Source organism: Rhopalosiphum padi, chromosome 2 (assembly GCF_020882245.1).
Source record: "Rhopalosiphum padi isolate XX-2018 chromosome 2, ASM2088224v1, whole genome shotgun sequence".
NCBI lineage: Eukaryota > Metazoa > Arthropoda > Insecta > Hemiptera > Aphididae > Rhopalosiphum > Rhopalosiphum padi.
Genome location: NC_083598.1, coordinates 57,196,784 through 57,214,319, shown reverse-complemented (window position 1 = coordinate 57,214,319; position 17,536 = coordinate 57,196,784). Strand labels below are relative to the sequence as shown.

At 25.0% G+C, this 17,536-nt stretch overlaps 2 protein-coding genes across 4 annotated transcripts; one reads left to right on the top strand and one right to left on the bottom strand.

The window, feature by feature from the left end:
• The first annotated feature begins 213 nt into the window (after nucleotides 1-213).
• On the top strand, nucleotides 214-7,294 carry LOC132923221 (RRP12-like protein). The gene is made up of 21 exons (XM_060987078.1): nucleotides 214-506; nucleotides 575-767; nucleotides 890-1,016; nucleotides 1,089-1,289; nucleotides 1,349-1,465; nucleotides 1,755-1,955; nucleotides 2,032-2,270; nucleotides 2,368-2,629; nucleotides 2,691-2,861; nucleotides 3,397-3,515; nucleotides 3,584-3,716; nucleotides 3,967-4,206; nucleotides 4,279-4,508; nucleotides 4,640-4,763; nucleotides 4,826-5,117; nucleotides 5,184-5,338; nucleotides 5,659-5,921; nucleotides 6,012-6,190; nucleotides 6,247-6,375; nucleotides 6,870-6,944; nucleotides 7,011-7,294. The coding sequence occupies exons 1-21, from the start codon at nucleotides 377-379 to the stop codon at nucleotides 7,217-7,219; spliced, it is 3,789 nt and encodes a 1,262-aa protein (XP_060843061.1). The 5' UTR covers nucleotides 214-376; the 3' UTR covers nucleotides 7,220-7,294.
• On the bottom strand, nucleotides 7,228-9,559 carry LOC132923225 (uncharacterized). 3 transcript variants are annotated; one of them, XM_060987083.1, is made up of 3 exons: nucleotides 9,420-9,556; nucleotides 8,784-9,149; nucleotides 7,228-7,528 (listed from the first exon to the last, which is right to left on the bottom strand). In XM_060987083.1, the coding sequence occupies exons 2-3, from the start codon at nucleotides 9,108-9,110 to the stop codon at nucleotides 7,337-7,339; spliced, it is 519 nt and encodes a 172-aa protein (XP_060843066.1). In that variant the 5' UTR covers nucleotides 9,111-9,149; nucleotides 9,420-9,556; the 3' UTR covers nucleotides 7,228-7,336. The 3 variants fall into 3 exon arrangements, with proteins under 3 accessions (XP_060843066.1, XP_060843065.1, XP_060843064.1); XM_060987082.1 differs by having other exon boundaries at nucleotides 9,443-9,556; XM_060987081.1 differs by having other exon boundaries at nucleotides 8,784-9,559.
• Between the last annotated feature and the right edge of the window lie 7,977 nt (nucleotides 9,560-17,536).

Here is a 17,536-nt window from a genome sequence, read left to right as displayed (position 1 = left end):
ATTAGTACATATTTTCACCACACGCGTTCAGCGCTAGTAGTACTTGGGGCTCATAATATGAATAAACATACCTATAACCACGATGTAGATTGTGCATATAACATATCTTAAACCGTGGTACACAGACTGTTTACAATCAATGGTTAGATAGTGCACTTTATAACGTCCTTGTAATTTTATCCACGTGCTTACATATTACAAATTTGATATGGTTATTGGGATTTGAGAATTATACAATTTTCATGTAATCAATAATCATAAATAATTTATATATGTTAAACGCTAAAAGTGTATATCTTACAAAAAACCATAATTTTAATTTTTTTAATTTTATTACTTACTCTGTTTTGATTGAATTCTGTTGGATTAAGTAATCATGGCGAAGTTTCGAAAAAAATTGAAGTCCAAAGGCAAACGATGGGTAAAAGGACAAAGCTCCGTCACCAATCCAGATTCAAAAAAATATCGTTCCCAAGCACAAATGAACTTTTGCAAGCCAATATTTGGTAAGTACTAAATATTTTAGATAAACTTTTTCTAAATAATGATTCTAAAATATTTTAATTTACTCTAGGAACTGCTCTTAACGATGGAAAAAGTTTGTTAACTCAAAACAAATTAAAAGAACATGATAATATTATGAATAGTTATGGTTCTAACAAATCTAAACCAGATGATGTTATGTCTCATACTTCAGCAACAACTTATAAAACATTTGAGACATTTGCTTCTGATTGGAGCTCATGCACCAATCCATCTTTTAATAGGTAAATAAATATCACATCTAATTGTTTTTATATTTTAAGGTTTCATTCAATAACTTGAAATGAAGTAACAATTTTATAATGGTAAAAAATTATATACTTCTAACTTAAACTAATGATTGTAGGTTGCTAAACAATTTTAGTTCAAACTCTTACTTACATAAAGAAATGTTAGCCATACTTGCAGCATTGACTGAAGTAATCAAGGCTAATGGAGGTAAAGAAACATCTACAGAGTATTTTGCAGCTATTGTAAGTAGACATTTTGTTATTGTATCCTGATCATATTGAATGTACTAATATTTTTGAAAATTTTATTTTTAGATTACAACTTTACAAACAACCTTAAGTAATGGACAGGATGATTGTGAAGATAGTGTTACAGCTATGGTCTCGTTATTAAGTATGGGTATGAAATGTGTTCCTAAAGAAGTTCTTTGTACTAAATTTGGACCAACCACTCAAACTTTATTAACAACACTAGCAAAGTTTGCTGAATCGGATAATAATAATTTATTAAAATCTGTTAGTTTTGATCTAATTCTTTTTTAAAGTTTTGACTTGTATCTCAATATTTTTTATAGGTATTTAGTTGTTTATCTTTACTACTTCGTATTCAAGAAAAAATTGTTTGGTCACATAGTTCTACAATACAAGTATATGATGCAATTTTAAATTTTATTATCCATTCAAAACCTAAGGCAAGTTAAATTATTTTAAGTTGTTTATTAAAACTTAGTTATGAAACTGCAATTTCATGGGTTAAAGAAACCTTTTTGAACAAATTAATTGAAATAAATATTGAGATTGAATTTTAATGGCAATCTTTTTCAAACTCTTATGTTTCAAGAACTGAGTCAAATACAGTGAATAATAATAATCCATGAATTAAGCAATTTCTAAACTGGTGCATAATGTACAAAAATTGAAAAGCATAATCATTAATTAATTTTTTTCATAACTTGACAAATATTTTTTTTTTTTTTTTAGATTCGTAAAGCTGCTCAACATGCAGTGTGTGCTATATTAAAATGTAATAAAGATTCAATGCATCCTATGTCTGGTTATACTGCTACATATTGTACTAAAGTGTTGACATCAAGTACAGTAGCAAGTAACACTACAACTATTCTTCATGTTCTAACTATATTAAAGGAATTAATGCCCATTTTTCCTAAAAAAGAACTCAAAGTATATTTAATTTAATAGTTTTGTTTAAAATAAGTTATGTATCATAACCTAAAACTAATTTTTATTTAATTTTTAGCCTCTTTGCGAAGAAGTCTTAAAGTTGATGACTTTAAACCATCCATTATTGCTTTCGTGTGGCTTTCAAGTATTCCATGGTTTATTTGTTTCTTATCCGTCATCAGAGCTTGTCCTTTCATCTACACTAAATGCTAAGTTATTAATGGCTCTTTTTGATTATCGCCCTACGCCAATGGATACACAACCGACTTTAGCTTGGTTAGCTGTCCAACAAGAAGCTTACATTTGTTTATCAAAGTAAAAATAACTATTGTTTAATATTTTAAATGTAATATATATATATATATATATATATATATGTGTGTTTATGTTTATGCACACTTTTTTTTTGTAGGAGTGACTTATCATTATGCATATCCCATCTTAAAAGGATATTTAAAGTATGTATTGAACTTTGGATTAATGGAAATTCGGAATCTTTAAAAGCATCTGGCTGTACATTACGTATTCTTATTGAAGAGTGTATTGGAAAAGCTACTGATTCAACTTATCATCAAAGTATTTCTGTCTTATTCAATTTAGTAACTCAGTGTTTATCATATCAGTATAAAAATGCTTGTCCGCAAGTCTTACATACTCTATCTACATTTTTCAAAGTATAAATTATTATTATAAAATTGTATTTATAAACATTAAAATATAATTATGATATTACAGTTTTATGGAAAATGTGCTCCTAGTATATTCTTAGAATGTATAAAATCATTGGGACAGCTTAGAGATTCCAATGACATAACATTTGTTAATGAATTGGAAATGACAATTGGAACTGGTATCAGGTATATTGGGCCTGAATACATCATATCAGATAAAGTTATTCCATTAAAGGTAAATCATTTTTACAGTTAAACACTTCTAGTAAAAAACAATAATATATTATACACTTATTACTTTTTCAGATGTTGTGTTAAGTAAATGTACAAGTTGTATTATTTTAAATTTACAACTTATATGACTTAATCATGATGATTTTTTGAAATTACAATTAATAAAATAGGTTCTCTAAACTTCCACCTATAACTAATTTATATTCTTAAGAGTTATAATTTAAAACTTCTTAAGTTTATCTTCCATAAAAAAATGTTAACCATCTTAGTAAACAAAAACAATCGTGTATCAAATAATTGTTAGCTAGTGTCTTATCTTATTTTTAAAAAAAACTGTTATTATTCAACTGATTTATATTCATATTTGTATATCTAAAAAATGTTTGTAAATGTACAGTAAAATTCACCAATTTAAAAAAACATAATTATGTCATATTGATGTTTATTATTTGCATTTAAAAATCTTTATTTATTAATTAAATATTTTTCAACCAGATTTGTCATTAAAAAAAAAAAATTAATCTATATTTTATTAGGTGGATGATGTTGGAGAATTTAAGCGCAGTTGGTTATTACCTGTTTTAAAAGATAGTATTTCAAATTCTACACTTAAATGCTATATAGACCACTTTTTACCTTTGGCATTAAAATGTCGGTAAGTATTCATTCAAATCTAATATATTTAAAAATAATATTTCTGACCTATTTTTCTATTTATTTTAGAGAAATGTATGAAAATGCTTTAAAAGCTAATGATAAAATAACTGCCATCAGTTATGATCTTCTAGAATCACAAATTTGGTCATTATTGGCAAGTTTTTGTTCAAATCCTTCTGATATTTCCACATCTTTTCGGGTAAGATAAACCTAATGCATATATTTCTTTTTATATTTAAGTTTATATATGTAAGATAATTTAAATTTAAGTTTGAAAATTACATTAAAAAAGAGTTACTGTTATTTTCTTTGGGAGTGCCTTACAATTTAATAAACATTTAATTATCAGGGAAAAATATAGACAATTAATTAGTGTACTAGGTATAATTGATCACCTTCATTTATTTATTTGTTTATATAAATCTTGATATATCAAACTAATGTTTTAGATTATTGCAAGAACAATGGGTACTATGTTAAGTACTCGTAAAGAGTTACGAGATACAATTCTTGTGTCATTAAGAAAACTTATAGATTCTGTTTCTAAGAATGATGAAGTATCTGATGACAAAATGCAGTTGTCTTATTTTGCAAAAAACTTTTTACCCATCTGTTTGAATTTATATACTAACCCTGCCCACGGTACAGACGAACAAGCTACTAGATTTTCTGCATTGGAAACAATCAAAGTAAATTAAATATTTTATTTTCATTTATATTAAATAACTGAATTACTTAATTGTTTCAATTTACTTTTATAGATGTACTTGACGTTGTCAGATGATGAAATAAAAGAACAATTATTTGAAAAATGTTGTAACATGTTGGATAATTCTAAAGATGCAGAACATACAGTGATAGAAAGCATTCTTGATATTATTGGAGTTTTAGTTCCTTACCAATCTGTCAAAACACTAAAATCATTTTTTGATTCTCGAATTTCTAAAGCTAAACAATTGAAAAATTTCAAAGAAGAAAAAAAATATTTTAGGTACTGTACATATATATATATTTATATATATTATATACATAAATATATTATATATTATATGTATTTATATATTTACTATTTAATAATAACATTTAAAATGATTAAAAAAAAACAACAATTTTTTTCAATAGAATTCTAGAAGAAATAAGCAGTTCTAAATCTTCAACATGTAATAAGTTTGTGAAAAAGAACTTTGATAATATACAAAACTTCATAATATCAACAGCTCAAAATGCTGCCGCTACCAGTCGTGGAGTAAATGCATATATTTTCAATGCTTAACATTTGTTAATATTTTATAAATACATTTTTTTTAGCCTCGATTACGATGTTTAGCACATCTCTTAGATCATACTGACGAAGATAATGTGATTCAAAATATAATAGCTCATCTCCCCGAAGCTGTACTTTGCTGTAAAGGTTCCACTGTTAATAAACGATGTCGTGAATGTGCTTTTTCATTGATTAATAAAATGGCTTTATTAGCAATTAAAGTTGAAAACGGATTAGAAAACTTTTTAAATGCTTTATCGGCAGGATTGGCTGGTTCAATTCCAATGATCAGTTGTACTATTTTAGCACTGGCGTCAGTTCTCCACAACCGTAAAAGTATATATTAAATTTCAAATTAAATAAAAAATAGAATATTTATTGATTATATTATATTTATTTTAGATGAAATTAATTCAGATCAATTTGAAACAATTTTAAGTAATATTTGTTTACTTATTACAACTGGAACAAGAGAAGTAGTTAACTCTGCTTTAAGTTTTATCAAAGTGATTATTACTTCATTCTCCAATGATTTGATGCCTTACCTTTCAACAATCGTAAGCTATGTTATTATTAAATATTAATGACGGGCTCAATAAATTTTTATGTATACATGAATATTAAATAAAAAAAATAATTATAAATAAATCTATTAATAACTGATTACATATCAATAAAAATTATTTTTAAAGGTATATTTAAATTAATCATACTATTACATAGTTACTGTAGTATTTTCTTACAAATACACTAAAATTAGTAACAAGTCATGTCTAGATAGAGACTATATATTAATATTTATATTTACAGAAATATTAATTATAATATAATTTATTATAATTTTATTAAATAAAATTTAAATGTTATTTATTTTTAGTTGAGTTCTCTTTCAAAAATGACAGATGATTGCAAACGTAAATTTCGTCAGGAAACTAAAAATATGTACCAAAGACTGGTACGTAAATTTGGTACAGATCTTATCATAAAATTAGTGCCGAATACTGATGTTCAAACACATGTTCGTTTACGTGCTATAAATAAAGAATCTGAACGATTAAAGAGAAATAAAGAAAAAAGAAATAAAGACAAAATAAATGATAAAGCAGATGTTGATTTTAGTCTTAAAACTAAACCCAAAACGTATGTAAAAAATATTTTATTTTGCATTTTTTTATTTATGAATTTTATATTAATATCATTAACAACAAACTATTGTTATTGCCTTGTTAGATTTGAAGAGATTTTAGCTGAATGTGAAGAAGATGAAGAATTAGAAACTAATTTAAACCAAAAACCAAAAGTTAAACTAGAAAGAGGCAGAAAGAAAAAATCTGCTGAAAATTATTTGCATGAAAGTGAAGATGATATATTAGATTTTACTGAAGCAAATTCAAATAGAAAAATTTTAAGTAAGTTTAAACTTATAATTTATTTTTCTTTATTAAATAATTTTTCTTATGTTAAGTGTCAAAACCTAAATATGAACATAATATAAATATTCAAAAGTCATCTAATGTTGATGATAGCATAAAAACTGCACCTGATGGACGTCTTATAATCACTGATGAACCTCAAGACCCTCCAACAAAGTCTGGTAAGACTATATTATATACTATATAAATCTATATTTTTAATATTGGTTACCACAATAAATTACCAATATTAGCATATTTAATCGTATTGTGATAAATCGACAATTGATTATTTTATTTTTTAATATCAAGGGATTAGATAATTGTGTTCTGGGTTTATCCAGATTTTGAAATAAGATGGAATTACTTATGATTTATACAAATGTTACAAAACTTAGTTTAAATAAACTAAATTAATGTAATATTTGTAAAAAAAAAAAATGATCTCGAAAAAAGCATAGATGAGAAATGAAAAATAAAAAAAACACATTCTATACTGTTATGTAATGAATTATTAAACACAATAATTTTCACTTGTTGAGTATTACATAGCATTTATAGAAAAAAAAAATGAAAGTCATCAAAATCCTATCTCTATTTATAATTATTAATAACGCATTTAGGTATTACAAATGCAAATTATGCATATATGTATACAATTTTTTTTTTTAAATAGGTATCGAGGAAGATGATATTGACAACAACTACAGTGATGATGATATGCCATCGAAAAAACGATTAAAATATATGCGTATGTTCAGTTTAATATTTTTCTTATAAATACTAATAAGTAATAACATAACAATATATATTTCAGCTGGTGGAAAAGGTATTCATCGACCATTAGATAATAAGCATTTAGGAAACGGAAAGATGAACAAACAAATAAAGAAGAATAAAACACAAAATCAACCGCAAGGATCTAATAAAAACAAGGGAAAGAAATCTAATGGAAGTGTTCGTCCATTTTCTTATACTGATTTCAAAAGCTATGGAGCTTCAAATAAGAAAAGGAAAAGAATCTAAAATATTCATTAATACTTCAAAATAATATTGTTTTATTGTTGATGATTGAGTAATTAAAATTAAATAAGTAAATAACACTTGGATTTTATGTTTGTACCCATAGTATTTATATTATTTTTAGTAAAATTCTTGATTATTTGAATCAAATTGAATTAAATCAGGACAAATGCCTAAATTTTTAATTAAATCTTCTATTGTTTGTAAATTGGAATTTTCATTTTCACTTAATTTATTGAATAGTGATGTTAAAGCCTCTTGACAAACATTTAACCATTTTTTTGATAACTTTTTTATTTGTTCTAAATTATGCTGAAAAAGAAATATATGATAAATAGTTAGTATAATTCAAATCATAACAAAAAATACTATCTATGTAAAAATTAAAAAAAAAAAAAATGAGTGACAACAGTTCAGAGTACATTGAACATTAAACCAAATTTTAGATAAACACGAAGACAGTAAAGTTGATATTAAACATAATTTTTCAAAGTTTAAATATTAAATACTGACTAGCTAACTAGATAGGATAATCAACAGTTATATAAACAGGGGCGGCTTGTTATAAGAATACTAGGAGCAACTGCTCCTGCCCCGAAAATGAAGAAAAAAAATGTTTTAAGTTGAAATTTAGGTTTAATCATAATTCATAACAGAAGATTGATCATTCAAGTTAAAAATAATTGTATCTATATCATAAAATGTAAAAGTTAATAAAAAATTAACTAAAGGAAAACCTAAAAATATTACATTGGTCTTAGTAAATTTAGTTGGTGGGTGGGTTATTTTGAAATTTGCTCCTTGAGTTTTGAAAACTCAAGCCGCCACTGTTTATATTTTAAAAATAAGAATAAAATATTAAAAAAGACCACTATATTCCATAAAAGTCAAATTTACCCACTCTACCAACAAAAACTGGTTGCATTCAAACATATCTCTCATTAATATTACTGATTACGAGCACTGATGTTGAACGTTTCAATACCACGAGGTGTATATATAGTAAGCTATATTATTATATTATTTTCACAATACCAAGCTCAGTTGTAGGCATGTGCAAAAGCAGATAAACTTAATTTGAGTAGAGTATAATTTAAGTTTACTAAATATACATTTTTAATTGGAATCTATCTATAAATGTTTATTTGTTAAAGGTAACTTTTAAATTAAAATGTATTTAGCAAATATCAAGATTATTTAATTTGTAATTTGGATTAAAATCTTAAATGGATTTATTAAATTATTAAAAACAAATTTATAATTATTTAAAACACTTTCTAAATAAAATAGACGCATAAATATAAAGAAATAGTATAGAAAAGACAAAAATTATATTTTAATATTTTTGTTAAAAAATGGCTAGACATTTTTAATAAAGATGCATGAATATTGGTGATAGTTATTAAGTTAAGCTAAAATGGTAATTCAATTTTATGACTAATATAAAATAGAAGTATCTACCTATTTTATTATTATGTTATAAAAGATAAGAGAATATGCTTATAAAATTTTTTTTTATTCTTTTATAGCGTTAATTTTTAATAATCAATTCAAATAATTATCCAACCTGTTCACTATTTTTTAGTTCAGACTTGAGCTCTTCTATAACACGACGTTTCTCTGGTACATTTGATGTCGTCTCATCTTCATACTCCAATTTTGAAATTGATTTGTCTTTAGCTTTAATATTTAATGTGTTTGCATTTTCAGTAAATTCGGTAGATTTTGATGTTTCATCAATAAATTTCATTTTCTTCGAAATAGTTTTGGGGGTTAGTATACCTATAGACTTTCTCTTGAGTCCTACTCTACGACAAGGTGTATACATTTTGTTAGTAGTACTTGATGGCTTACATAAAGTTGGTGATGGAGTAGGATTTTCATTATCAGACATTTTATTCTATTGATAGCTTGTTGTTTTTTAATCCTAGTTCTAAATAAGAATTAAATAATTCACCACTGTATGCAAGTACATAATTTATATAAAAAAATGAATCAACTATAAATGAGAATAAGTAATTCTTTTAATGAAATAATAGAATAATATTTAAATTTAAGAAATTATGTGTATTAACTATTCACATTTATAAATGATTATTGTGAGTAAATACTAAATATTTATTTGTATGATGTGTATTAATATGAAATTGATTGCGATTTATGAAACATAAGCCATGAAAAACTAATTAATAGAACTAATTACTATTGTAATCTTAAAGGATTTACTGTTTGACGTTTGTTGTAGGCCGTAGGGTATGAACTATTATAAATTATAATTTATAATTGTAGAAGACTGTATAGTAGTAAATTGTAGACTGTAGTACTATTTTGTTTTATAATCAAATATTCATAAATAACAGATTTCCCAATTTTGATAACTATTGATAATAAGTAATAACAAACTTGATAAGAACAAAAAATAAAAGCACGGACATGTATAGTAGTTCGTGAATAACTTATTAACTAATAATCAATACACAGTGGCGTATTTACAACTTAATAATTTTTTTTGGAAGGGGGTTGAAAAATGTATTACATATAATTATAATATATTATATTATAGAGTCAAAATGAGTGTTAATTTTAAAAAAATCAGATTTTAACTTATTTGGATTTGGTAGGTATTAAATTATTTAGGTACCTGAAATATAAATATTCAAAATATTTAAAAAATAAGTTTTATGTTTTCATTATATTTTAATAAAAATGTTAAATGTTTAGTCCAGCGTTTCTCAAAGTGTGGGTCGCGGCCCACTGGTGGGTCGTCAGTCAATTTTTAGTGGGTCGTAAACAATTTTTTGAATTATGATGTCAATGCTGTTATTAACCATAACAGAAAACAAGCACATATTTCGCATACACCTCATTATTAAAAGTACATTTATAAAAAAAAATTGGTTATAAACCTATAAAATACTAAATATGTATATATTACAAATTTATACATATTTATATAATACAAATTTTGTTTTTTATAACTACTTTTTGAAAAGTCAAACCATGTGGGTCGCGAAAGATTTTTCAGGGTAAATTTGGGCCGCGGTACTAAAAAGATTGAGAACCACTGGTTTAGTCTGAAAAATAAGATACACGTCATACTGAATTGGAAACTTAAGCATAATATACAGCTTTTTATGAAGTTAAGTTACAATTTAATTAAAAATGAAAACCAGTTGATCAAAATTTTAAAAAAGTTTAATAAGTAATAAATGTTAGTTATTACTATAATTATAGAATATAGATAATTATAACATAATAACTAAAATGTATTATTTATTACCTACTAATTACACTTTTTTTTAAATTTTGATCAACTGGTTTTTATTTTTGGTCATCAATATAGATAATAAATTAATAACAGTTTTGTATAATATAGACACAAATTATTTTTACCATTGTTATTTTTTAATTGTTTTTATTTAATTTAATAAGTGTAATGCATATTTATTTGAACTGGTAATTCAAGACTTTTTCCAAATAATTCATTCAACAGTTTTATATTTCAGAAATATATTCTACTTGAAACTTAAAAAAAAATTTCAAATTCTCAGTAGTTTTTTGATTTTTTTTAAGAATGAAACAAAATCACGAATATTTTAGTTAAACACTAAACTATACGAGTATGCAGTGTGAATCCAATAACTAGATTTTCATGAAATTTATTTTAGTTATTTAGTTATAACTAGGTACAGTAGGTACACAAATATTGGCACAAGAAACAATGTTTATTTGCATTTACATTATATTATGCATTTAAACATATACTTAGATAAATATTAAAATAATTCTATTTAATAGTAAATGGTTTATCGTTTATAGCTTATAGTTTTTCAAATTTAAATACTTTGTAAACTTAACTATTTTCTGACATAAGTCATTTAGTATATTAAATAATTATGAATAGATTACACCTAGTCGTAATGGACACTATGGACAGTTTCTTCATAAATTAATTAAATTATCAAAATACTATAATGTCTATAATATTAAAGAATATATTCTTATTGTATTATTTGTATTAAATTGTGGTAGGTAGGTACATATCATATTTTTTCTAGTTAATAAAAACTAAACATAATTGTATTGACTGTTTTATTAAATATGTAAATAAATACTAGGGCAGTAGGGCACTAACTTATTCAATTTTATTTTTTGTTCAGCCTTGATCACAGTACAAATTTAAGTGGTTTTTACAATACTTTGGTGGTTAATATTTGGATTTTCCCGATTTTTTTGATATAGAAAGAAAGTCCGACGGTGCTCATGCACGCTACTACGTTTTTAAACTCATCGCGAGTACGCGTCCATCTTAAAAACTTATATAGAGTTTTTTAGGTGAAAAGCGTTAAAAAAATAACAGGTGCCGTGGGCCGTGGCCTGCCGTAATGTAAATTAAAAATGTCGATTATTTCGTGTTTTCATATGCGATAACTCTTTCGCCAACCCGTTTTACGATTCGTTTAATGTTTCAGAGTTGAAAAATAAATCCTTCACCACGAAAACTTGCAAAACAGTTTTCTTCAAAAAAGTAGTTTTTACAGTACTTAGGTGGTTAATATTTGGATTTATCAGATTTTTTTGATATATAAAGAACGTCCGACGGTCCCTCTTGTACACTACAACGTTTTTAAATCCATTGCAAGTATGCTTCTATGTTAAAAATTCGAATATTTAGTATTTTTGGTAAAAAACGGCAAAAATCGAACAAGTTGCCGTGGCCGACCGTAATGTAAATTGAAAATCTTGATTATTTCGTTTTTTCTTGCGCGATAACTGTTACGGCAACCCGTCTTACGATTCGTGTAATGTTTCAGAGTTGAAAAATAAATCCTTCACCATGAAAACCTGCAAAACAGTCTTCTTCAAAAAAGTAGTTTTTACAGTATTTAGGTGGGTAATATTTGGATTTTTCATATATTTTTGATATAGAAAGAAAGTCCGACGGTCCCTCTTGCACACTACAACGTTTTTTAATCCATCGCAAGTATGTTTGTATGTTAAAAATTCGAATATTTAGTATTTTTGGTAAAAAACGGCAAAAATCGAACAGGTTGCCGTGGCCGACCGTAATGTAAATTGAAAATCTTGATTATTTCATTTTTTCTTGCGCGATAACTGTTACGGCAACCCGTCTTACGATTCGTGTAATGTTTCAGTGTTGAAAAATAAATCCTTCACCATGAAAACTTGCAAAATAGTTTTCTTCAAAAAAGTAGTTTTCACAGTATTTAGGTGGTTAATATTTGGATTTTTCATATATTTTTGATATAGAAAGAAAGTCCGACGGTCCCTCTTGCACACTACAACGTTTTTTAATCCATCGCAAGTATGCTTCTATGTTAAAATTCGAATATTTAGTATTTTTGGTAAAAAACGGCAAAAATCGAACAGGTGCCGTGGCCGACCGTAATGTAAATTAAAAATCTTGATTATTTCGTTTTTTTCTTGCGCGATAACTGTTTCGGCAACCCTTCTTGATATTTGTGTAAGGTTTCAAAGTTGAAAAATAAATCCTTCACCACGAAAACTTGCAAAACAGACTTCTTCAAAAAAGTAGTTTTTACAGTACTTAGGTGGTTAATACTTGGATTTATCAGATTTTTTTGATATATAAAGAACGTCCGACGGTCCCTCTTGTACACTACAACGTTTTTAAATCCATTGCAAGTATGCTTGATAAAATTGTATATTGTGGATTTATTCAAGAAATTTATGAATTTTCACTGATTTTTAATGTAGTTAATGACGATTTTTAATGATTTTTCATGAATTTTATGGATTTTTACAATTTTTTAATGTACTAATTGAGTATTTTTAATGATTTTTGAGGGTATTTTATGGAGGTAGTGACGTCATTTATCGACTTTTTAAGGAATTTTATGGATTTTTAGCGCTTTTTTGTGGATTTATTCAAGAAATTTATGAATTTTCACTGATTTTTAATGTAGTTAATGACGATTTTTAATGATTTTTCATGAATTTTATGGATTTTTACCACTTTTTAATGTACTAATTGAGTATTTTTAATGATTTTTGAGGGTATTTTATGGATTTTTACCACTTTTTAATGTACTAATTGAGTATTTTTAATGATTTTTGAGGGTATTTATGGATTTTTACCACTTTTTAATGTACTAATTGAGTATTTTTAATGATTTTTGAGGGTATTTATGGATTTTTACCATTTTTTAATGTACTAATTGAGTATTTTTAATGATTTTTGAGGGTATTTTATGGAGGTAATGACGTCGTTTATGGACTTTTTAATGAATTTTATGGATTTTTAGCGCTTTTTTGTGGATTGATTCAAGAAATTTATGAATTTTCACCGATTTTTAATGTAGTTAATGACGATTTTTAATGATTTTTCACGAATTTTATGGATTTTTACCACTTTTTAATGTACTAATTGAGTATTTTTAATGATTTTTGAGGGTATTTTATGGAGGTAGTGACGTCATTTATCGACTTTTTAAGGAATTTTATGGATTTTTAGCGCTTTTTTATAGATTTATTCAAGAAATTTATGAATTTTCACCGATTTTTAATGTAGTTTATGACGATTTTTAATGATTTTTCATGAATTTTATGGATTTTAACCACTTTTTAATGTACTAATTGAGTATTTTTAATGATATTTGAGGGTATTTTATGGATTTTTACCAATTTTTAATGTACTTATTGAGTATTTTTAATGATTTTTGAGGGTATTTTATGGATTTTTACCACTTTTTAATGTACTAATTGAGTATTTTTAATGATTTTTGAGGGTATTTATGGATTTTTACCATTTTTTAATGTACTAATTGAGTATTTTTAATGATTTTTGAGGGTATTTTATGGAGGTGGTGACGTCATTTATCGACTTTTTAAGGAATTTTATGGATTTTTAGCGCTTTTTTATAGATTTATTCAAGAAATTTATGAATTTTCACCGATTTTTAATGTAGTTTATGACGAATTTTAATGATTTTTCACGAATTTTATGGATTTTTACCACTTTTTAATGTAGTAAATGACGATTTTTAATGATTTTTCATGAATTTTATGGATTTTTATCACTTTTTAATGTACTAATTGAGTATTTTTAATGATTTTTGAGGGTATTTTATGGAGGTAGTGACGTCATTTATCGACTTTTTAAGGAATTTTATGGATTTTTAGCGCTTTTTTGTGGATTGATTCAAGAAATTTATGAATTTTCACCGATTTTTAATGTAGTTAATGACGATTTTTAATGATTTTTCACGAATTTTATGGATTTTTACCACTTTTTAATGTACTAATTGAGTATTTTTAATGATTTTTGAGGGTATTTTATGGATTTTTACCAATTTTTAATGTACTTATTGAGTATTTTTAATGATTTTTGAGGGTATTTTATGGATTTTTACCACTTTTTAATGTACTAATTGAGTATTTTTAATGATTTTTGAGGGTATTTTATGGATTTTTACCACTTTTTAATGTACTAATTGAGTATTTTTAATGATTTTTGAGGGTATTTATGGATTTTTACCTCTTTTTAATGTACTAATTGAGTATTTTTAATGATTTTTGAGGGTATTTTATGGAGGTAATGACGTCGTTTATGGACTTTTTAATGAATTTTATGGATTTTTAGCGCTTTTTTGTGGATTGATTCAAGAAATTTATGGATTTTCACCGATTTTTAATGTAGTTAATGACGATTTTTAATGATTTTTCACGAATTTTATGGATTTTTACCACTTTTTAATGTACTAATTGAGTATTTTTAATGATTTTTGAGGGTATTTTATGGAGGTAGTGACGTCATTTATCGACTTTTTAAGGAATTTTATGGATTTTTAGCGCTTTTTTATAGATTTATTCAAGAAATTTATGAATTTTCACCGATTTTTAATGTAGTTTATGACGATTTTTAATGATTTTTCATGAATTTTATGGATTTTAACCACTTTTTAATGTACTAATTGAGTATTTTTAATGATATTTGAGGGTATTTTATGGATTTTTACCAATTTTTAATGTACTTATTGAGTATTTTTAATGATTTTTGAGGGTATTTTATGGATTTTTACCACTTTTTAATGTACTAATTGAGTATTTTTAATGATTTTTGAGGGTATTTATGGATTTTTACCATTTTTTAATGTACTAATTGAGTATTTTTTAATGATTTTTGAGGGTATTTTATGGATTTTTACCACTTTTTAATGTACTAATTGAGTATTTTTAATGATTTTTGAGGGTATTTTATGGATTTTTACCACTTTTTAATGTACTAATTGAGTATTTTTAATGATTTTTGAGGGTATTTTATGGAGGTAGTGACGTCAATTATCGACTTTTTAAGGAATTTTATGGATTTTTAGCAATTTTTTTGTGGATTTATTCAAGAAATTTATGAATTTTCACCGATTTTTAATGTAGTTAATGACGATTTTTAATGATTTTTCACGAATTTTATGGATTTTTACCACTTTTTTATGTAGTTAATGATGATTTTTAATGATTTTTGAGGGTATTTTATGGAGGTAGTGACGTCATTTATGGACTTTTTAAGGAATTTTATGGATTTTTAGCGCTTTTTTTATAGATTTATTCAAGAAATTTATGAATTTTCACCGATTTTTAATGTAGTTTATGACGATTTTTAATGATTTTTCACGAATTTTATGGATTTTTACCACTTTTTAATGTAGTTAATGACGATTTTTAATGATTTTTCATGAATTTTATGGATTTTTACCACTTTTTAATGTACTAATTGAGTATTTTTAATGATTTTTGAGGGTATTTTATGGAGGTAGTGACGTCATTTATCGACTTTTTAAGGAATTTTATGGATTTTTAGCGCTTTTTTTATAGATTTATTCAAGAAATTTATGAATTTTCACCGATTTTTAATGTAGTTTATGACGATTTTTAATGATTTTTCACGAATTTTATGGATTTTTACCACTTTTTAATGTACTAATTGAGTATTTTTTAATGATTTTTGAGGGTATTTTATGGAGGTAGTGACGTCATTTATCGACTTTTTAAGGAATTTTATGGATTTTTTAGCGCTTTTTTATAGATTTATTCAAGAAATTTATGAATTTTCACCGATTTTTAATGTAGTTTATGACGATTTTTAATGATTTTTCACGAATTTTATGGATTTTTTACCACTTTTTAATGTAGTAAATGACGATTTTTAATGATTTTTCATGAATTTTTATGGATTTTTACCACTTTTTAATGTACTAATTGAGTATTTTTAATGATTTTTGAGGGTATTTTATGGAGGTAGTGACGTCATTTATCGACTTTTTAAGGAATTTTATGGATTTTTAGCGCTTTTTTGTGGATTGATTCAAGAAATTTATGAATTTTCACCGATTTTTAATGTAGTTAATGACGATTTTTAATGATTTTTTCACGAATTTTATGGATTTTTACCACTTTTTAATGTACTAATTGAGTATTTTTAATGATTTTTGAGGGTATTTTATGGAGGTAGTGACGTCATTTATCGACTTTTTAAGGAATTTTATGGATTTTTAGCGCTTTTTTATAGATTTATTCAAGAAATTTATGAATTTTCACCGATTTTTAATGTAGTTAATGACGATTTTTAATGATTTTTCATGAATTTTATGGATTTTTACCACTTTTTAATGTACTAATTGAGTATTTTTAATGATTTTTGAGGGTATTTTATGGATTTTTACCACTTTTTAATGTACTAATTGAGTATTTTTAATGATTTTTGAGGGTATTTTATGGAGGGTAGTGACGTCAATTATCGACTTTTTAAGGAATTTTATGGATTTTTTAGCAATTTTTTTGTGGATTTATTCAAGAAATTTATGAATTTTCACCGATTTTTAATGTAGTTAATGACGATTTTTAATGATTTTTCACGAATTTTATGGATTTTTACCACTTTTTTATGTAGTTAATGATGATTTTTTAATGATTTTTGAGGGTATTTTATGGAGGTAGTGACGTCATTTATGGACTTTTTAAGGAATTTTATGGATTTTTAGCGCTTTTTTATAGATTTATTCAAGAAATTTATGAATTTTCACCGATTTTTAATGTAGTTTATGACGATTTTTAATGATTTTTCACGAATTTTATGGATTTTTACCACTTTTTAATGTAGTTAATGACGATTTTTAATGATTTTTCATGAATTTTATGGATTTTTACCACTTTTTAATGTACTAATTGAGTATTTTTAATGATTTTTTGAGGGTATTTTATGGAGGTAGTGACGTCATTTATCGACTTTTTAAGGAATTTTATGGATTTTTTAGCGCTTTTTTATAGATTTATTCAAGAAAT